General features: G+C 45.6%; 10 protein-coding genes across 10 annotated transcripts; 7 read left to right on the top strand and 3 right to left on the bottom strand.

Moving 5' to 3' along the window:
• Positions 1-168: 168 nt before the first annotated feature.
• On the top strand, positions 169-593 carry V8C40DRAFT_269562 (cytochrome c oxidase-assembly factor COX23, mitochondrial; the record flags this gene model as incomplete). The annotated part of the gene is made up of 4 exons (XM_083220098.1): positions 169-236; positions 300-407; positions 460-487; positions 555-593. The coding sequence occupies 4 exons, from the start codon at positions 169-171 to the stop codon at positions 591-593; spliced, it is 243 nt and encodes an 80-aa protein (XP_083069205.1).
• A 146-nt stretch (positions 594-739) lies between these two features.
• On the bottom strand, positions 740-2,911 carry V8C40DRAFT_282137 (uncharacterized protein; the record flags this gene model as incomplete). The annotated part of the gene is made up of 2 exons (XM_083221738.1): positions 740-2,129; positions 2,194-2,911. 2 exons carry the CDS (start codon positions 2,909-2,911, stop codon positions 1,042-1,044), a joined length of 1,806 nt encoding a protein of 601 aa, XP_083069204.1. The 3' UTR covers positions 740-1,041.
• Positions 2,912-3,848: 937 nt separating this feature from the next.
• V8C40DRAFT_282136 (glutathione S-transferase family protein) lies at positions 3,849-4,747 on the top strand (the record flags this gene model as incomplete). Its single annotated transcript, XM_083221737.1, has 3 exons — positions 3,849-4,056; positions 4,114-4,574; positions 4,649-4,747. 3 exons carry the CDS (start codon positions 3,849-3,851, stop codon positions 4,745-4,747), a joined length of 768 nt encoding a protein of 255 aa, XP_083069203.1.
• A 275-nt stretch (positions 4,748-5,022) lies between these two features.
• On the top strand, positions 5,023-5,603 carry V8C40DRAFT_85113 (nuclear transport factor 2 family protein). The gene is made up of 2 exons (XM_083223518.1): positions 5,023-5,137; positions 5,190-5,603. The coding sequence occupies exons 1-2, from the start codon at positions 5,043-5,045 to the stop codon at positions 5,560-5,562; spliced, it is 468 nt and encodes a 155-aa protein (XP_083069202.1). The 5' UTR covers positions 5,023-5,042; the 3' UTR covers positions 5,563-5,603.
• Positions 5,604-6,766: 1,163 nt separating this feature from the next.
• On the top strand, positions 6,767-7,875 carry V8C40DRAFT_277182 (NAD(P)-binding protein; the record flags this gene model as incomplete). Its single annotated transcript, XM_083220932.1, has 2 exons — positions 6,767-7,013; positions 7,067-7,875. 2 exons carry the CDS (start codon positions 6,767-6,769, stop codon positions 7,873-7,875), a joined length of 1,056 nt encoding a protein of 351 aa, XP_083069201.1.
• Positions 7,876-9,360: 1,485 nt separating this feature from the next.
• Positions 9,361-10,209, top strand: V8C40DRAFT_282131 (uncharacterized protein; the record flags this gene model as incomplete). The annotated part of the gene is made up of 1 exon (XM_083221736.1): positions 9,361-10,209. One exon carries the CDS (start codon positions 9,361-9,363, stop codon positions 10,207-10,209), a length of 849 nt encoding a protein of 282 aa, XP_083069200.1.
• An 888-nt stretch (positions 10,210-11,097) lies between these two features.
• On the top strand, positions 11,098-12,638 carry V8C40DRAFT_254668 (uncharacterized protein). The gene has a single exon (XM_083217874.1). It carries the CDS (start codon positions 11,111-11,113, stop codon positions 12,557-12,559), a length of 1,449 nt encoding a protein of 482 aa, XP_083069199.1. The 5' UTR covers positions 11,098-11,110; the 3' UTR covers positions 12,560-12,638.
• Positions 12,512-14,507, bottom strand: V8C40DRAFT_254667 (uncharacterized protein). The gene is made up of 6 exons (XM_083217873.1): positions 14,302-14,507; positions 13,502-14,239; positions 13,352-13,448; positions 13,034-13,283; positions 12,675-12,983; positions 12,512-12,623 (listed from the first exon to the last, which is right to left on the bottom strand). Exons 1-6 carry the CDS (start codon positions 14,403-14,405, stop codon positions 12,565-12,567), a joined length of 1,557 nt encoding a protein of 518 aa, XP_083069198.1. The 5' UTR covers positions 14,406-14,507; the 3' UTR covers positions 12,512-12,564.
• A 124-nt stretch (positions 14,508-14,631) lies between these two features.
• On the bottom strand, positions 14,632-15,924 carry V8C40DRAFT_254665 (carbonic anhydrase). The gene is made up of 4 exons (XM_083217872.1): positions 15,417-15,924; positions 15,084-15,343; positions 14,905-15,016; positions 14,632-14,847 (listed from the first exon to the last, which is right to left on the bottom strand). Exons 1-4 carry the CDS (start codon positions 15,518-15,520, stop codon positions 14,700-14,702), a joined length of 624 nt encoding a protein of 207 aa, XP_083069197.1. The 5' UTR covers positions 15,521-15,924; the 3' UTR covers positions 14,632-14,699.
• A 1,148-nt stretch (positions 15,925-17,072) lies between these two features.
• V8C40DRAFT_85072 (uncharacterized protein) lies at positions 17,073-18,543 on the top strand. Its single transcript, XM_083223517.1, has 3 exons — positions 17,073-17,366; positions 17,435-18,227; positions 18,305-18,543. Exons 1-3 carry the CDS (start codon positions 17,325-17,327, stop codon positions 18,403-18,405), a joined length of 936 nt encoding a protein of 311 aa, XP_083069196.1. The 5' UTR covers positions 17,073-17,324; the 3' UTR covers positions 18,406-18,543.
• The last annotated feature ends 1,046 nt before the right edge of the window (positions 18,544-19,589 follow it).

Here is a 19,589-nt window from a genome sequence, read left to right as displayed (position 1 = left end):
TTTTCGCGGGAGCTAGCGCGATAAGGGGAGCTTATCGGAGCTGCGACAGGGGTCAGGTGACTGCACTGTGATGTATGTAAATCACCTGTAACTCGTTCACTAAAATCCGACCTTCAATTCCGTCCTGTCCTAGTGACATCCATCGTATACAAATCACAGTGAGAAAAAATGGCCACGCCGTCAGAAGGTCCTAAAGAGGGTCCCTGGACCGATGAGACGAAGCAAAAGTTCGAGAGGTAAATTAATTACACTATGCACATCTTCCCATCCTTGCTCAATGCTAACAAACCATTTCACAGTAAATCGAAAAGCGAATTCTACGATCCTTGTCAGGAAGCGGCTCAACGCAGTTATAAATGCTTGTATAGAAATAACGGTGACAAGTCGATGTGCGGAGAGTATTTCCAGTATGTCCTACACTCCTGAGCCATTGTAGGTAGGAAGCTAACGATGGGTTAGGGCGTATCGCGATTGCAAACAGGCTTGGGTATGTCGAATCCAATTATGGCGATGAGCTTTGATACGGATACATGATGAGCTAACGAGCTGAGTAGACGGAAAAGAGAAGAAAGGAGAGGGGCACGCTCTGGTGAACCGTTCCACCTGAAAGTTCAACCACTTTAGACGAATTCGATCGATTCACCCAAGCGAGGAGATTGGCCGATGACTTGTACAAATAAATACGCAACCTATGTCAGATAAACAGGGTTTGTAAGATAGAGAAGACGAATGTGTAAGTTGAGCGTATTCGACCTATAACGATAAATATCTCTATTGAGGTACTAATTGGCGCTGAGCAGAATTATATGTTATCCATTGATGCTGTCAAACAACAGCGCTTGACTCCTCTCTTTTCCTTCCTCAGTCTCAACTTGATGTATATAAGATGATAAAACAAGAGTACATAACTACATGACATTTCGGCAAACGTCAATGACTCTCTTGTCAACATATTCAAACGATACGCCCATTCGATTAATTCTACAGTGCTCCATCGTTGCTTACAGCACCGTCAGACGATATTTAACAACTATCGGCTATTCAGTATCCGAAATCTTCCCAAACCACTTGCTCACCGGATAGCCATCCTTTCACCCTCTGCAGCAGCGTTGGCCCCGTACATAGAAAGAATTTACGCTCCTCTCCCTTCAAAGTTTTGAGATCATCTTCACATAATCGCCGGAATACGATCTCGGATCCTAAATTCTGGACCTCCTTCACCAGCTTACTGTCAATTTGATCACCTGTGATGAAAAGCTTCGTTCTAGCTGCCAGCCCGTCAATTCTTCCAAAAGAATCCACTGCCAACTTTAGATCTTCTCCACGAAGACTCCAGAGCACGTCGAAATCTGATTCTGCACTGATGAGTGCTGGAGCTTGCGCAAGCAGTGGCGTTATACCCACGCCAGCCGCAATGAAAACAGGGGATGGTGATTCATCAGAGGCCTTTTGAATGGGCATGCGAAAAGACTCTTGCCCACCGAACCCCAGTACAGACAGTTTCAAGGGTGTATCGGTTTTATGCCTCCAAAGAAAATTCGTGGCTGGTCCGTTCTTCTTGACGGTGATTTGAAGCTCAGTCTCTTCTGGGGTATTGGAAACAGTAAAAGTTCGAATAAAGTCATCGTTCAAGCTCTGTGGATCATGGTCTCTCATATGAGACCATCCTCGGTTCAATTGCGGCGCAAAGTCCAATGTTATGTACTGTCCAGCATGCCATTTCGGGATCGTCTTCTGTGATGAGAGCTTGAATGTGAAGCGGCTGATGGTTGGCGTGAGGATCTCTCGGGAAAGAAACTTTGCAGAAAGGTCAGTGCTGTCTTGTGGTACTTTTGCGGTGCTTTCAGTTTGTTCCGCGACGAGATACCGTGGAGGAGGATTGTATGGTGAGTACTCTATCGGGATTCCGCGGAATGGGAGACCAGATTGAACGAATCTGGCATCTGTGACGTTGATTTTGACGGCTAGTTGTGTTCTGACGAGCAAATCTGAGGCGTCTTTGCCTACCAGGATTGTTGCAGAGCCTGTGAGGTATAGGACATCGGAAGTGACAAAGTCGGGAACAACGATGCCAATGAGAGGGTTTACTTTGAGATTTCCTAAGCTTTGATATAACCTGTTGCCGGAAACTGCAATCGTTAAGCATGGTTAGCAAATACTCTAGTCGAAAGCGAAGAATGGATAAGTACTCACACTCTGGGTATATCAGAACCACTCCGTCCTCATTGTTTTGGATAACTCTCACAAAGCCAGGTGGGCCACCTCTGTTATTCGTATCCATCGACTTCCCGTTGGTGCTCGACAGGAATAACGTGTCTGCTCTGCCAATCAAATCCACAGCTTCTTGCAGCAGTGGTAGTTTCTGTGATATCAATACAGGATGGGCATCATTCGGTACAATCTCTTTTCGGTTGAGATACTTGGGACAATTTCCAAGACTCTCTTCTATGTCCATGGCGATCCTGACTCTCCCGTCTTTGCCTTCCATAGCTGCAAGCATCTTGCCCATAAGCTTGACACGATCTTGTCCTTCTAGATCTATAGTCAACGCAGCCATCATTTTTCTCTTCTTTTCGTTTTGAAGCACCGCATGACCAGCTTTGCCTTTATCACTTCCGAGCAAGGCACTGAAGACGGGATCATGTTGTGTGTCAACTTTGCTGTCGAATCTCAGCACGTCTTCTGCCACGGGCCTTGCGCAGCCGATATCACCACCCCAAACGGTCGTCCACGGCCGGCCTTTTTTGTCGAGTGTCCCTACTGCCACGAGAGGCGATTGCATTGCACGAACAGCGTGATTCATCGGGAGGCCGGAGCTCGTGGGGTCGCCGCTGATAGGGAGTTTGAGCGTTTTGTACATGGCCACCTCGCCTTCATGGCGGCCATGCGGATATGACCTTTTGAAAGGCATTTTATTGAAGAAGCGTTTGATGGCGTCAGGTTTCTGGATGAATACACGCAAGCTACTTTATGAACAATTGTATTTGAGTTCTAGAAGTCAAGTAGCAGTGATGGCGAATTTCATGTCATTTATTTTTTCCATGAGGTTAAGCATCCTTTTAGAACCGTTGAGAGCATTCTCTTTCTATATAATAGCTCCGAGTAGCAGAACAAGTACGTCTCTTTCTACCAGAAAGTCATCTAATCAATATTCCAAAGCCTTTTGTATATCAAATAGATTCGCCTCCTAGCACCTTGCTTCGCACTCATCTCGGGGTTAAGCAACTAGTAGCTGGCAGCTAGATTTGCTCTATTGACGTAACAACCGTAAACTTTGAATGGTTAATAATCCGTCTGTCGGCCACATCCGTCCAGATACGATCACTAATCATGATCGCTGATTCCATTTTGAGCTTACTCGGAGTCGCCAGCTGTGGAACCGCACTCAACTCGGAGTTATGCGGCGCTCCTGATTGGCTAAAGACACACTCAGAGGCTTTCCTCATAAGACTGGTTCGTCAGTATTGCCCTGTTCAACAGCTCACCATATCATGAATCAGCGCGAAGGTTCCTTAGATGGGAGTACGAATATGCCGATATTCTGGAATAATCGGGATCGTCTTTCTAAGTTAGATGATCCCCAAAGGCAAATAGAGAATGACACCATAGGGGATGGCATCGCCCGAGTTGTTGCCTCAACTTAGAAAGCTCCTAATGAGAGAAAATAACGGTATTTATTAGTACGGGCATGGAATCATCGGAAATACCAGTATGACATCAGTATACGTGTTTAAACAGCGCGAAACGTTATTTATTCGATCAAATAAATTACATCTCCATCCATAGCTCAATCGATTAGAATGTCAAAGTCAGTCGCAAGTATCTCACGATTAGCAAAAAAGACAATCATGCAAAAGGCAATCCCCAAATATCACCCCGTCGCAACATCTACGGCGGCTGAGACGGTTAAAAGACATGAAAAGCCAGCCAATACCGTCCTTTGGGCAGGATGGTTTTGTCCATTCACACAGCGCTCTTGGGTTGTGCTAGAAGAGCTTGGTATCACTTATCAGTATAAAGAAGTCAATCCCTACCTTAAAGAGGCTTCGTTTTTAGGTACGCTATTTCGATTACTTTTGCCCTCTTTTTAGGTAGTGCTAACTATTTGGACAGAAATCTCACCAAAGGGATTGACACCCGGACTTCAGGTAATTGGCAAGCCGCTTCATGACTCTCTTATCATCAACGAGTTCTTAAATGAGGAATATGGGTCCAGTAAACTGATGCCGGAGGAGCCATACCAAAGAGCCATTGCTAGGCTGTGGATTGAATACATTAATAAAGAGGTTGTTCCGGCGTTCTTTCGACTATTACAAGCGCAGCCAAGCGAGCCTGAAAAGCAGGCGTCTGCTCTGACGGACTTTAGAAAATTACTCTCGACGATCTCCAAAGAATTTAAAGGTCCATATTTCTTTGGAGAGCAGTTCAGTCTCGTAGACGCAGCTATCGCTCCCTGGGCTGTGAGAGACTTTATCGTTCGAGAGTTTCGGGGTTTTGTTCGTGACGACGTTCAAGGATGGAGTGCTTGGGCGTCTGCGTTGGAGGCACGAGAGAGCGTTGCGCGAACTACAAGTGTGAGTAGAGACTCTATGCTTCCTCCACCTAACCTTCATGAGTTGGACGCTAATATTTCTCTCTCTAATGCTAGGGTAAAAATGAAATAATTGAATTCAACGGTACATTTCTCCGAAACGAACTGCATAGTCTGGCGGGTCGAGCGGCAGCAGAGGGACAGGCCATACCTTAGGTGTTCGAAGAAACACGTCATAATGAAATGGAACCATGGGGATTTATCTCTTCTATTGGCACGTCAATTGTATGGGAATAATTGAGTTGAGAGGGCCTAAAGTAAATAGATAGCTTTAGGTCTTACTCCTCTCCGGGTGGTGGGGGCTGCAGGTGCACATCGGGCGTATAGATGAGGGGTTATCAAGAGGTTCGTATTAACTTGGTGAATGTGTATATAAGAAGTCATATTCGCTCCCTAGGTCGTCCAGTTCAGTTGGCAGTTTTTTGTAATAACACGAAGCCACTAGATAACCATGTCGTCTCAAGAAGGAAGACCACCTTACCCACCGTTCACGGCTGAAACAGCGGAAAAGAAGGTCAAGGCAGCCCAAGATGCATGGAATACCAGGTAAATGAAGCAGTTTGTCTGAATAAGTCGTACTCCAGCTTACAAACGCTAGAAATCCCGATGGTGTAAAAATGGCTTACACGCCGGATTCAATCTGGCGCAACCGTGACCAATTTCTGCAGGGTAGAGACGCCATTAAGGAGTTTTTGACCAAAAAATGGGAGAGAGAAAACGGTTACCGGTTGCGCAAGGAACTTTTCGCTTTCACGGACAACAAGATTGCTGTGCAATTCTGGTATGAGTGGTATGATGAGGCGGGCCAGTGGTGGCGAACGTACGGCCTTGAAGACTGGACATTTGCGGAGAACGGATTGATGAGAAAGCGACAGATGAGCGGTAATGACGTTAAAATTGCTGATGATGAACGGTGGTTTAAAGACGGCGTCGATGTAAATGAGGTAGATATCTCTGAGAAACATTGGTAGTTTGAGATCCATATATAGACGTACAGATCGATATAAGGTGCCATGAATATATATGGTAGGCTTCATATGGCGACTAGGGGAATTCGTAGTGTATTTACTACTTTCTGTCATCTCAATGATACTACAATAACATTTGAGATTCCGTTCAAGAAGACTTGTTTTTCGTTCAGTCAGAAACATGCTTTTCTCGCAGTTCATGGTAACACTTACAATGTGAACTTGTATTTTTTACAACTGTAGACATCCATTTCAAGCACAGTTTTTAGTGTTGTTTAATTAGCTTACGCAAAACGAAACCTCTACATTCACACGAACAGCACAGCTATACTGCTCAATTGACTTCTTAGTTACACATAGAAGCGTGGTTATAAAAGGCATAATGTAAATATTATGCACTCTAAATACATGCAGCTATTTCTGAAATCTGCGCTTCTAGAACGAAGAAAATGGATTATCATCGAATAATCGCATTGACTCGTGAGATAAAAGAGTTTAATAATCGCTATTAGTTATTCCACATTGACACTGTTCGTTGACTTGAGCTTCAAAGAGGAGATAACTTATTCATTTTTTTCGCAACTGCTTTATTATTGATAGCAATTTGTCTAGACTCCTCTCCAGCGTTGCGTTCAACATGTCATGTCCATCCATGTCCACTCTGTAGACGAATCATTCACTGCTTAGGAATGCTTCTCACAGGACATGACGATACACATGCGGGCTAGTTCTTTGTATAGCTTCTGCCCGCACGCTAACCCGCACGCTAGAGCGACGCCAACCCAGCTCTAGTTTATTTGGACACTACGCCGTAGCAAATCGAAGATTATCCCGGGTTCCTAGACCGAAACACCTTCCCGGGGCTTGGCTGTTGATGTCAGAATCTTCTTAATAGCGATGCTCAAGACCATCTAATTGCTTCTTTCTTTGTAATTAGACTTTCCACATACATATTTGTCTGTCGAGATGATTTCCAATCTGTTCAGCAATTACAAACCAAACATGTCGGTTTGCGCGTGGATGCAACATATAAATTACAGAAACTCGGCCCTCAAGTAATGCTGGATCACTCAAATCAGAACAAAGCATCTTTCAAGCACACAAACACTTTACAGCTTTTACAAAACTTTACACCTCTACAAGCTCAGTCTTTTGACAATAAGTTTCTACTCTCAAGTCTAGACTTTTAACTTTCTTCAAGTTCAAGATGGCTCAGAAGCGAATTCTCGTTATTGGTGGAACCGGCGCCCAGGGTTTTGCAGTCGTCAAGGCTCCTGTGGAGGCAAAGGATCCCTTCATCGTTCGCGTGTTGTCGCGCAACCCAGATTCTGAGGGTGTCAAACAGACTTTCAAGGACTACCCCCAGGTTGAGCTCGTCAAGGGCTCATTCATGGATTTTGATTCCGTCGAGAGAGCTCTTCAAGACTGCTACGGCGTCTTTGTCAACACTGATGGTTAGCCAATCCGCATTCTCATCAAAATAACTTGACTTATTAACACATCTCAGGCTTCACTGTTAACGAACCAGACGAGCTTTGGGCTGGTGTCCGCATCTTTGAGATTGCAAACACCATCCCAACCCTTCGCCATTTCGTGTATAGCAGCATCGACTACTATCTCCGTCTGACCAACTTTGACCACAAGTACGCAGCTCACCACACCAATGGCAAAGGTCGTGTTCACACCTATCTGGATGGTATGACTTCGCCTGCGCACCCCGACTCCAAGCTTGTGTGGTCGGTTCTCATTACCGGTCCGTACAACGAGGATCTCATCGGCGGGCCTTATGTGCCACACATCGCCGCCGACGGCACTCGCGTCTTCCGCTTCCCCTTAGGCGACGGATTCATTCCCTTCATGACGCTCCAAGACTGCGGTGCCTTTGCGCTCCACATGTTCCAAAACCGCGAAGAGTGGTCCGGCAAGACTCTCCTCGCGACCAGCCACTTTTCCACTGGCAAAGAAATTGCAGAGACCCTATCCCGTGTTGCCGGCGTCAAGGCCCGCTATGAAAACATCACCGTCCAGGAATGGGTCGATACTTTGCCCTATGCCGACGCCCCCGTGTCGAGCATGTATCCCGACGGAATCACGGTGGGACAAAACTTTAGCATGTGGTGGCCTGGCTTCTCAAACAGCATTTTGAAGAACGAGGGTACGCGAGACTTGGCCGAGATGAAGCGGATCAACCCCAATCTCCAAAGTCTGGAGGATTGGATTCGTGAGTCTAAGTGGGATGGCACTGCGCGCCAAGTGTTGAAAGGCTTCAAGGATGGAGGCATCACGGCAGAAATGCAGCAGCTCAAGGCAGAGTGAAGGTGTGCATAGATGTACTATGATGTTTAGTACAATCTTTAAATTTTATATACACGACACTCTTGATTCAACCGCACATAGACAATTGAAGTTTCCTCAAATTTTTCTCTCGCCTGAGTGGATTAATCATCACTAGGTAAGTAGAGAAGAACGTATACATTCGCTGATTGAACGCATATTGCAAGCTCGGTGACAAAAGCATTTGGTGCCGAGTTGCTATTTCACAGCATTTGACTCCCTTGTATTGTGCCAGTGAAAAATTATTCACATCACATTTAATCTTACTATCTACTTAGTAAGCTGTTCAAAGCCTCAAATTGAAGTCAACTACGTGTATCCAGTACCTCGGTGACTCAGAGTCCGATCATCGAAAGCGGATGTGAAGGGAAGCCATTTATTTACTACTACAGGCAGTTGCCTAAGTGTCCTGGGCAGTAGATACATGTACCTATATATACATATTCTACGTTCCTCTGATAATGATCGTGAAAATCTTCGCTGAGATATAGACCAGTGTCTATTCACATCATGTACGCGTATATCTATGTTGCACTTCACACCCTGCCACCTTGAAAGATATTTCATCCTGTGACATATAGTTTCTACTTGTGTTACTCAAATGTGCCCAACTAGTATATATGTTGCCTTTATGAACTCGGATTTTGGTGTATTGGCCCTTATTACGAAGGCTCTTCTAGCGCTTTGTCATTATTTTCATATTATCTGTCTTATTCCCCCCAAGCAGTAAACTCCTATGCTTATGACCCCTCTCTTCCCTTTACCTTCTCGTAGTACATTTTCTTCTACATCTTGCTATCAGATATGTTTCCCCGCATGCTGTGTAACCGAAGCGACCCCTCTTCCAACTCGCCTGGTTTCAGTCCTGTGACCAGAACCTTTCATTTGTAAATTGCACAATTCTTACATCAGTAGTGACGTTTGAACATAAATGGAACGTTATTCGCTGTATGACAGTGTAGGGTGAATGTCGTGTCTAATTGTAATTCGCTGAATGAGCTGTCGTGCAATTTCTCAAGCAACACTATTACGTAGGATCTCATTTCCCTTGTTGAGTGCTTTTTTCGCAGATGCCGAGATAGCCTTGTCTTTATGTATGGTACTGTCGCACTCTATCAAGTCCACTGCTAATAATATATACCGTGTATGGAGATATAAAGGTGAAATCGGCGGTTTCAAAGTGGAGCACACATAGATAAGCCAGAGAATCACGTAAATGATTTACATTTCGTGGCGCCGTGCTATGGCATATTTATCGAATTCATTACAGTATATTGTTGTTTGGGTTTGCTTCACACCTTTCTTGGATTATGAAAAAGTATAAATTGGGCTCTTAAGCCCATAATAAAAAACTGAATATCATTATTCGATACTCTGCTTCTATATATCAGACAAGACCAGAAGCGTCAACTAGCTTAATTGCTTATCTCTTTTGCTATATTTTATACTCAACACTCTATATTCATCATGTCCAACGTTGATATCGATGCCATACTCCCTGCCCATGTTTATAACAGCCTCATAATTGACCACGAGGCAACTGAGCGGGCAGAGTTTATTGGGTTGAAAGCCAAACATCTCCCTCATCTGTTCAAAATTCTCTCCGATAACGGAGTCTCTGAGTTTCTTGAGATACATCTTCTGCACCGCCATTTTCAACTTGAAGAGGGGGAGGCTCTGATTCACAAAACACTGGCTATTCCTGGATCAGAGAATGCCCCTAGCATTTGTGTTGACATCGCGAAGCCAGTGAGCTCCGCTGAATCCATGAAGTCATCTTTGGTTCCACTGTTATGGATGGTTTCAGACAGTGGACTCATTGCATATGAGTACGGGGTTGAAGAAGGTCAAGAATCTCGCTCTCTGGGGGCTAAAATCCCAGCTAAGACTTGGAAAGCTTTCTCTCAGGAATTTTCCGACTATGTATGCTCTTCAGGCATCGCAGACCTTGTATCTTTGAAAGATAAGAGCTGCATCAAAGGAGGAGAGTACGTCTCACCAAACATGCGGGCTCTGTTTCGAATCCCGGAACAAGGAGTCAACCTTCAACCAGGTAGCCACATGTTGGAGTCTGGTTGGCAACCCATTGCAGATGGAGGAGCAGATGCGATCTTTCCCGAGTGTACAGATGGACACGTCACAAAGACTCGGCAAACCAGCGGGGGGACTGTTGCCCACTACCATACGACAGACGAACTTGGCATCAACGCATTTAATCCACAGGAGGTCCCTCTTACGTATACTAACGCAATGTGGACTGCAGTGAAGTCTGTGAACTTTTGGTCGCTGGGAGGAATGGTTGGTGTCACAGTTTAGTCGTTTCTATCGGCGTGTATCAAGTGTGGTTTCTGATTCGTGCACACTCTTTTAGTTACCTTGGTGTGTTTTACTTAGGTTGTGCTACCAAATTGTTTCTGAGCACGTTGATCTGGAGACAGGTTCTGGTAATGCTTTAGTAGGCACTTGCCGAAATTGACTTCTGTGAAATTAAATTTTAAGAACCATGAACTGTAAATGGCCTTGAAAGTTTCCATTCTACAAAGTATCGGCCCATTCCACTAAGATACCTACGTCGTATAGAGGCGAGTGGCTGTGATATACCTTGCGAGTAATATAGTACACTCTATGTACGGACACGCACTGACTTTTCAATAAGATACCAAGACAAAATACTACATTTCTACAAACCCAGTACCTACTTGTAGCTACTTAGTAGGTAGTGACTACGAGTAATAGTTTAGAACATAGGTAGGTACTAGGTAAGGTAGGCACTACCTAGGTAGCCCGGTAGTTCATGACATGGGCCTTAGGTATCTATAGGTAGTATCTAGTGGATATGGATATCTTAGGCTACTACCTATATATATACCAAGTATATAAAGGTAGCGATAGTACCTATAGTACCTAGCAAGAAGTGAAGATACCAGGTATAGCTCTATAAAATATCGGCATTGTGTCTATTACAGCCCGATAATACCTTGAAGCAAGCACTAGGTAGAGATCCCAGCTGTTTCTGCAGATCCAACCTGGAACGTTTGCTTGTAGCCGAGCAGATTGCCATTTTGGACCCCACTCCACTATAATCCATGTATTACAGGCGTCTCTGTCCCTAGGGCGCCACTAAAGCTAAAGTGCCAAGTGCCCAGGTGATATTCAAGCGCTACTTATAGGCGAGGCTCCCCCAGGTTGCCCCACATGTGGTCTAAGTGAATTGCGCATGCTATATTGTTATTCTATGCCTACGGCCAAACCTCTCTCTTTCCTCCTCCTTCAAGAACGCTCACCAAAGATGCCTGAGGATCTCCTCACACAAGATGAGGGCGTGACCGCCCTCCTGGCCTATATTTATTCCGGTTCCGCAGTGGGGCCTGTGGGCAGCAAGGGGGTCGGTTACGCCCTCCTTGAATCATCGCCAACCTCTTTCTCTTGGTCGGCAGCAATCGAGGACTTTGAGGGCCCCGCCTCCCCAGTTGATCGTTATTTAATCAAAATCGACAGACGAACCAAGAAAATAAGCACTCCAGAGCCCATAGTGCTTTCCGAAAACGAACTTACGGACGCAGTAATATCTGCAACGGGCCAGCATCTTTCTTCTTGGGCTAGATTCACCGACGGTGCTTTGAGCATCTCCTACAAAGTCACAGTTAAAGAAGATGACAACCTATCATATGTGGTCCAGTTACGCCATCACGGATGTGTCGCATCTATGGATTTGTTTATGATTCTGGTTTCACAAAGGATCAACCCCAGCGTCTTGCCCGTGCCCCAAGTATACTCAATACCAGGCGAAATGATGCATCAAAATGCTACCGGCATGGGTAGGCAGATAACTCGTTATATACCAGGTATCATGGCTTCATCGATTTACCCCCAGCTATCGCATAAAGAAAGACTCATTTTCGTACGAAAAATGGCCCTCGCATTCTCAGCTTGTTGGGAAATCCGACTGCCAGAGAAGCACTTGATTGGCGAGCTAATCGCATCTGGCACCAACGATGAAATTACTTTGGAAATCGGACCTGATCGACACTATGGCCTTGGTGGACCATTTAGCTCGGTGCGAGAGTATCTCCGCGCGTATATCAAATCGTCTCTCATCGCCCTCGAAAAGCAACAAGGCATCGAAGAGTATAAAGCGCTATATCTTCCTCGTATAAGGGATTTTGTCAACACTCGTCTGCAAGAGATACCAGCCATCGTCGAGAAAGTCCCCATTGTCGCGATGCATGCGGATATGGGCCCTCACAACGTCATCGTGTCTAGCGAGAGACCTACGGACATCCAAGCAATTATCGATTGGGAATTTTTGGCGAGCGCTCCGTATGCTTCACTTTACCGGATCATCGAGATGCTTTTCCGTGAGCCTGCTCCCAACGGATTTGGTCCAGAGTATGATCGCTCTGATGAACTGCGTGAAGCCTTCTGGAGTACTATTCCCAAATGGAAACGATGGAATAAAAGCGAGGCTACGCAAACATTCTTGGAGTGGTTCAAGTTTGGGCTGTTCATGAAACCTGAATGGAGATCGGATGATCTCTCTGATGATGAGAAGGAAGACTATTGGCGAGAAAATATTCGGGCCGTTGAAAACATATTGGAGAAGCACACTTTAGACCTGTATCAACCAAGCAATGCACCTCTCGTTGTTGATATCATTAGTCACTAGCATACTTAGTCTAAGCTATATAGCAGTGGTGGCGAGTCTTCGTTTAATTTGAGCAAATATTTGCCTTGGAACTGTTAGGATTTGCTTTACTGATGTATTTGTGACTGTGACTTACTTGCAAGCATCCATCTTTTACCGAAATTCCTCAAGACTTGCTTCAGAAACTCAATATTGTCTTCGTATTTGGCTGTTGGATCGCGCTGGAGTAATTGCATCTGAATAACAGCAGATTGATAGAGCGCGTACGGCACAAAGGGAGACAGGCAGCTGTAGTTGATGGCTTCTTCATCTCCAAAGAGCTTCCGACAATAACGGGTGGTTTCGAGGGCTGTATGTTCCGCTAGGGTAGCAGGACAATTCTTGATCCTCACACCATATCTTTCCTGATCAGCTGAACAGCCATAAAGAGTAAATATAGCGCTGCCTATAGTTAGCATGTAAGTCATACATGTAGAACATTGCGACCATACCTGCTGCAAATAGCAAAGGAGATGCAATATTTTCCAAAGTCCTCTGCGTCATTCTGGAGTAATGGGATAAATGTGGACATGGTCGCCTCGAGCTGGGCGGCTTCTTTGGCCTGAAAAGCTTCGTCTGAGACGGGCTCGTATACGTTTCGTAGCACTCGTCCGACCAAGTGAGAAATTTGACACTCGCGGGCAAATGAGCCAATGCTAACATCGGCAGGTGTGTTTAGGTTGTGCGTAACTAAGCTCGGAGCAATCTTTTTGGTCATGGGTATTTAGAGGGACATTCGTAGCTTGAGGCGTAAACAAGGGATGTAAAACTCACATTTTTAGCCCATAAATCTTCTTCGATGGGAAGGGGATCGGTTTCATGTGCGAATGGCGTGGTAAAGATGCTCTCTCCCATGGAGAGATTCAAGTAGCTAGAATAATGCGTGTTAGATATTATCAAGCTTGTGGACTCAGTCAACTGTACCGGTCTAAATTATGCAGCGCCCATAATGTTCTTTTCTTTTCTTCCACTACAATCTCTCTTTCTTCATCATAGGTCGAAAGGATAGAATGTCGGTGGAAGCCGGCAAAACGAGCCATCTTAGCGCAACCTCCTATGGACGCGGCTGCAGCGGGATAGGTGCCGTGACCAATCTCATAGAAAGCAATGAGAATACGGCATTGTATTACTTCAAGGGAGTGGAAAGAAGTAGCCTCCAGCAGACTGATTATGCCCTTTACCGTCACGTAAAGCGACGATTGCATACTGCTATCATGCGGCTGCGGCAGTTGCAGTACGAGATGCACACATAGACAGAGGGCAGCAAAGTCGGCAGCGCAACTAGGAGATTCAATCTTGGGTAGCCTTGCGTAGAATCTCTGTGCTGATATAATCGATATTCGTCTGGCAATGGTGGCAAAGTACGTGTCCGCTATCCGGTGCATCTCGCTGCGGGACTTGACAATCTTGAGCAGTTGCTTCTGAACAATAACATCGACTGTAGGTCGCCTAAGAGAGTCGTGAAGAAAGGGCTCGACGCCAGACGTGACATCGGTAAAGCTGGGACTGTTCCAAACATCTGTCGCTGACCGTGATGATTGTGGCGAATACGACCTCGACGAATTGGCGTCTGTCTTTGTTGGAGCATCCGGCGCTTTGAGGCCGGCTTCACTCTCTACTGGCCGCAAGGTATCTTTATCATACACACATGGCCGGTTGAGTCTGGAATTTTACATTGTCAACACGGGTTCTTAGTATTCTAGTCAGTGAAGAAGCAAACTTACCGTGTGCACGTAGAGCAGCTTGGCCAACCACGGTCACAACGCCGTTTGCCCCGTCCACATGGGCCGCAAGAGTTGACGGCTTGCATGATTCTCAACTGTATCATGAAAAGAGATACACGTGGCAAGAGAATACGAGCAAAAAGGTGTAAGATACAGATACAGATAACCTTTAATATAACATGTAATTAGTCATTCGTGGGCGCTCTCTTTAAGCTCATGCGTTAGCCCTCTTTAACATGCCGGGCGGGGGCAACGGATCTCCCATTTTAAGTAAGCTCGCCGCTCCGCATTGAATCTCCAAATTTAGGGAATGGAACACTCGGGATGTTGCAGAAAAATGATTATCTATCTATTCTATTACCAATTCTATAAGTATCATGTCATAACTTAGATCCGAGTCAGTGCTGTTCAGCAGTCTTTACTTCAGTGACCTTCTCAATGGCTCCAGTGAAAATATCCAGCTTTAATCCCACAATCGAGGTTCCCGGGAGGATGAAGGGCGAGGAGCTGAGAAGGTCCACGTCTTCCTTCAAGCTATCCTCGATTCTGCAATTGTGTTGTCAGTCGCATGTTCAATTTTAGAGTGAGATTCTAAAAGCTTACGGTCCCGCGATTTCGCCATATTTGGAAGCATTGATGGTGTCTTTCTCCTGAGGTGCAATTTCGATCAAGGCCTCCTTGATTCTTGAGTCATGATAATGCGTCATTCCACAGTCTATATCACATGTTAATTGCAATGTTTCATACAGTATCTCTCCGACCGCTTGCATCTATGCGCTCACCTGTGTGGTGCATGACAACAACAGTCTTTGCGTTGCCAATGGTTTGGAGGATAGAGATTGACCTGACAGCGTCCATGGCACGGCCTCCAGCATTGCGGACCATAGTGACGCCTTTGATCGTTGGGTCGATACCAAATATCGAATAAGGGTTCAAACGCGGGTCAGAACAGCTGAGTATGATTGTTCCTGCACCGCTTTGGCGAGTTGCCTGGACCATTGGGACCAGAGAAGGCGGCGCCTTGTAAGTTTCGACAAGTTTGCTTTAGATTGGTGAGTGACGAATCTTTACGACATATTGAAGTACCTGTTGTACTTTATAGATGGGATACATACGCATTGCGGCTGAGAAGTTCATCGAGGACCTTGGAAGCCATTGTGCTGTAGTTTGCTGATCTCTGTTGGAAAGAAATGAACTTCCTTGGTTTAAGGAGGTACATGTATTTGTGAGTGATTGAATTGAATTGTTGATGTGAACGAGATTGAAACAAGACAAGTCACCAGCTCTTTAAATACAAACTGTGGCCGAGGCGTGGCGCGAATAGCGTCGCGTAGGATTTCATGATTACTGAACCTGTGCACTCAAACTCCCAAGCTTAATAATTGCGGAGAATTATCAACAGCTTGAACCCTATGGTGATTTTTGGGTTTGTGACATCACTGCCTCGAAGCGAGACTAATCCGTTGCGTCTATTTACAAATAAGGACTTGAAATGTTCTCTTTCTTGAAAGTGGTGGATGTATGTGCGGACTAGCTTGAGGGCGGAACGGACCAAATCGGACTAGAAGCCACCAAGAGCGAAGCCGCAAGGATGCCGCAGGATGACCTAAGGATAACCTTTGCATGTTAGCGTACTTCATTCATGACTACTCTATGTTGAAGAAGAGGGCGATCGCCCGGGTTGATAGGAGTTGGCACAGATTAGACACCTCTGGCTGCGTCTGGTTTGTACACGTTGGAAGAGTTGCTACAGAGATCCTGGATACATCGCTTACACATCCGTATCTATGCTACCTATACGGAGTACAAAGCAGCAGGAATTATATATCACTAATCACATTATCAAGCAGCATTAGAGTTGATGTGGAAAAGATGGTAATAAGTCAACAAACACTAACACAGACGTGAGCGTTCCAAGTTGTTGTCCTATCACTCAAGCATCAACTGGGTGATAAACACTCCTGACAGCTACCGGCACTTATGTATTCACTCAAGGGCCTCTAGATTGGCGGGCTTTGATCTGATAATTGCAAAATGGCATCTAACAAGTTCGAAATCCACCAACTGGTTTAAGTTGAGTTGAGCTACATTTAATCAACAAAAGTTCCTAGAGAGCGAGGAAATGCCTCATGGTTCAGATTAGCATAAACGTTGCAACATCAAACAAGATGCAAGTTTATAAGGTTATCTGAGTAACTTGACATCAAGTGCCGAATACATGTATTCGGATTGTTACGTCAGAAACCCGACAACCCGACTAACAGGGTTCGCTAGTGACTCAGCTGCATATCTGTTTAGTGATCAAGTCTTTGTCAAATTCAATGTTGGCATATACAGCCCATTTACAAGATTTTATATTTTCCAAGCTCTTCTACACTCTGCCCTATTTCAGAAGCGAGTTGCTTATTGCGATTGGCATGGTTAACCCGCAGAAGCATCAACACGCAGAGCCCATTTGCGGCGGGGGATGGCAGAGCCGGGATGGCTTCATGCTTCTTGACAACTTCCCCGCACGCTAAATGGATCGTATTCAGGCTCATACAAGCTGCTTGCCTGAATGTTACTTTGATTGACAAGTTCAATTGTTATATCCAATCTTACTCTTCTGTTATATTTACAAGATGCTTCATGACCATCAAAGAGTGACCGCCGTCTCGAGACGGCGTTGCACTTGATTGGTTAGCTGCTATCTCTGAAGCCGGCTAAAAGCGCCATCCTGGGGAAGCGGGTCGATTACATACTATGGAGCGTCCATATCTCACTAATGATGCGATCAGATAGCTAGAGCGATATCGCCATCGATATGTCGGTCTATCCGGACCTCAAGCTGCTGATAACACCAAACTACCATTGTTTCAGCATCGTATCTTGTCTACGACGGAATCTACGCTGACTCGAAATTATCGGCATATCTTGGTCTTCTGTCACCGAAGAGGCATCTGTTGGAAGCCGTGATACCTGTTTTGGCTTGGTTCTATTACATCAACTAGCCAAGTTCTCTTATCATCGACGCAGCAGCCAACATGGCGACCACGGATTCCCCCATCAAGAATCTCCCCAATGAAGTAAATAAATGATGAATTGTCCCGCATGGTCCTTCCTGTAATAGCTGACAGTTGTATCAATCTTACAGCTTCTCTCCAACGTGCTAGCTGAGCTCAGCACAAAGGAGCTCCTCCCAGTCGTCTCCGTCAGTCACCGCTTCTGCTCTCTAGCAACCCGTATCCTACATCGCCGCCTCGCTACTACAGCCTCACTGCCTGGCAACGAAGTGATTCTCGAATGCTACCATCCAAGCGCCAAGATATCCACGCCATACCTGGCCTGTCGATATCTCGGCACGGCGTCTTGCGACGGGCCCTCGATCAATGAGCAGAACCCGAGCTTCGTACATCTGCGCAAGATGTATTCATGCTTCCGACCAGTCATAATGGAAGAAAACAGACGCAGAAGGTTCCGCTATGGGTGGTCTGTACAAACTTTAGCCGGAAGCACTCAGCTTCAGATTGCTGCCGAGGATATCCTTGATGAGACTGCACATCAGGAAGTGTACCTTGATGAAGGGGAGCGCTTCTCCCAGCTCTGCACTGTGACGAATGTCGTTACTCATGGTTCGCGACCGGGTCTTTTCACACGACATGTCAATATCAGCGAAGGTGTCATTCGCGTTTTCAGGCACTGGCTGGCCGGCATGATGTCCAGGCAATCAACTCTTCAGTCTGGAGCTTCCTCATCCTCATCTTCTTCTTCTACGGATGGAGCCACAATTGCGAGCTCGGGTACATTTTCATCAAACGACAGCCGCATCCTGTGGGTAGATAGGACAAAGGACATTGGCCTCCGTTTCAAGGTAACGCCCGGGCCAGAGACACGGGGGACAATCTTTGAAGACGAGCCGCCCGTGTTTTACAATCTAATTTACGAAGGTCGGTGTTGCCTTGTCAACCTCTTATGATTCTCCGCTACGATTGCTTGCACTTTGCTAACTTGTGGAGCGAAATAGAACTGATTATACGCACCAGCACACTGCTTTTGGCCGTTGAAGAAGCAGCTGTAAAGTACGTGGCGCATTCAGGAAAGGACATTATCATCGCGTCCATCTGAACGTGTCTTCTGAAACTTTAAGTTTCCTTGAGGGTAGGAATGGCTGTACTCGTACGATACAGCGTCATAATCGTGTTCGTTGGGGATTGTTTGGACACGTGTGGCTGGATCAGATCCTGTTCAGGATAGCCATCGCGTACCTGTTTACCAAAAGGCTGTTGACGAGACAAAACAACACGATCAGAGAGAGAGAAAGGGTGCATAGTGACCAAAGTAAACAAACCTCGAACAGCAGTACGGAGTGGTATCAGGGTGTTTCTTATTAAACGTCTCAGATGCGTACAGCTGAATGTCTAAGGGAGATTCGCAGTCTCAGACACCAGACATTTTCGCGCTACTCTAGCCGTTATACAATCATTACAATGATGATGTGCATTTCCCATGCTATCTTGATCATTTTTAAGAGACATTCATCTTTGAGATGTTACTTGAGCCGACATCAGATTACTATCCAGCAAATCTCACATGAGTTTATGGATCCAATTGCAGACTGCTTTTACAGTTAATCACAGGATGCGACCAAGATAAGCAGGGAGCACCACAAATCCTAGATTGCTGAAGAATACGCCTCTAACATAAGACAATAACAAAAGAAAAACTGGAAATAACATGCGATTATTTGACTGGCAGCAGGGAAGGCAGAAACCAGACATGGAGCGGGAAGGGGGATTGCTGTCTCTGCTCTCTGCAAGGCACTATGCCCAGGGTGAGACGAAATACGTATCTCGTACCCTGCAACGATACCCAGCCAAAAAAGAAATATAGAAAGCCACAATATAGAGAGGAAAATATTGATGATCAGCAGGTAGATATTAGACGGACAGCTGCATACGAGAAGGATCCTGGGAACGGGAATCCGTTCTGGCGGTGACAGAGCTGAGCCTCTACTAACAAATGAGAAGCATTGGGAGCGTAATAGAGTGGAGCAGAAAATCGAGACTGTCATTGACTGGCTGTAAAATATATGAGAAATTTTCTTTCCTTCTTCTCGTTTTTGGAAATGCTCCGCTGTAGGGTGACACGGCATGTTGACCGAGATGTGATATTGGACATGGCCTGGTGATAGTGTAAGCCGAGGTGCATTAGCACGGGACAAGGAGGCGCAGACAAAAGGCATGTACTCTTTGGCTCATTTTGCTTCCATTTTTTATCTATTCCGTGTCTTAAAATTACATGTACGTAGG

Source organism: Trichoderma camerunense (assembly GCF_050948025.1).
Source record: "Trichoderma camerunense strain CBS 138272 chromosome Unknown V8C40scaffold_19, whole genome shotgun sequence".
Lineage (NCBI taxonomy): Eukaryota > Fungi > Ascomycota > Sordariomycetes > Hypocreales > Hypocreaceae > Trichoderma > Trichoderma camerunense.
This window is presented reverse-complemented; position numbering and strand designations above follow the sequence as displayed.

Bases quoted from the DNA above. Each gene is read 5' to 3' on its own strand.
- V8C40DRAFT_85113 (XM_083223518.1), top strand. From the start codon at position 5,043: ATGTCGTCTCAAGAAGGAAGACCACCTTACCCACCGTTCACGGCTGAA. The intron at 5,138-5,189 runs GTAAATGAAGCA...TACAAACGCTAG, and splicing joins CAAGATGCATGGAATACCAG to AAATCCCGATGGTGTAAAAA.
- V8C40DRAFT_254668 (XM_083217874.1), top strand. From the start codon at position 11,111: ATGCTATATTGTTATTCTATGCCTACGGCCAAACCTCTCTCTTTCCTC.
- V8C40DRAFT_254667 (XM_083217873.1), bottom strand. From the start codon at position 14,405: ATGATACAGTTGAGAATCATGCAAGCCGTCAACTCTTGCGGCCCATGT. The intron at 13,449-13,501 runs GTACAGTTGACT...GCATTATTCTAG, and splicing joins GCGCTGCATAATTTAGACCG to CTACTTGAATCTCTCCATGG. The intron at 12,984-13,033 runs GCAGGTATGGTC...TGCTAACTATAG, and splicing joins CATCTCCTTTGCTATTTGCA to GCAGCGCTATATTTACTCTT.
- V8C40DRAFT_254665 (XM_083217872.1), bottom strand. From the start codon at position 15,520: ATGTACCTCCTTAAACCAAGGAAGTTCATTTCTTTCCAACAGAGATCA. The intron at 15,344-15,416 runs GTATGTATCCCA...ACCAATCTAAAG, and splicing joins GAACTTCTCAGCCGCAATGC to CAAACTTGTCGAAACTTACA. The intron at 15,017-15,083 runs GTGAGCGCATAG...CATGTGATATAG, and splicing joins TGTTGTCATGCACCACACAG to ACTGTGGAATGACGCATTAT.
- V8C40DRAFT_85072 (XM_083223517.1), top strand. From the start codon at position 17,325: ATGGCGACCACGGATTCCCCCATCAAGAATCTCCCCAATGAA. The intron at 17,367-17,434 runs GTAAATAAATGA...TCAATCTTACAG, and splicing joins TCAAGAATCTCCCCAATGAA to CTTCTCTCCAACGTGCTAGC. The intron at 18,228-18,304 runs GTCGGTGTTGCC...GGAGCGAAATAG, and splicing joins TTACAATCTAATTTACGAAG to AACTGATTATACGCACCAGC.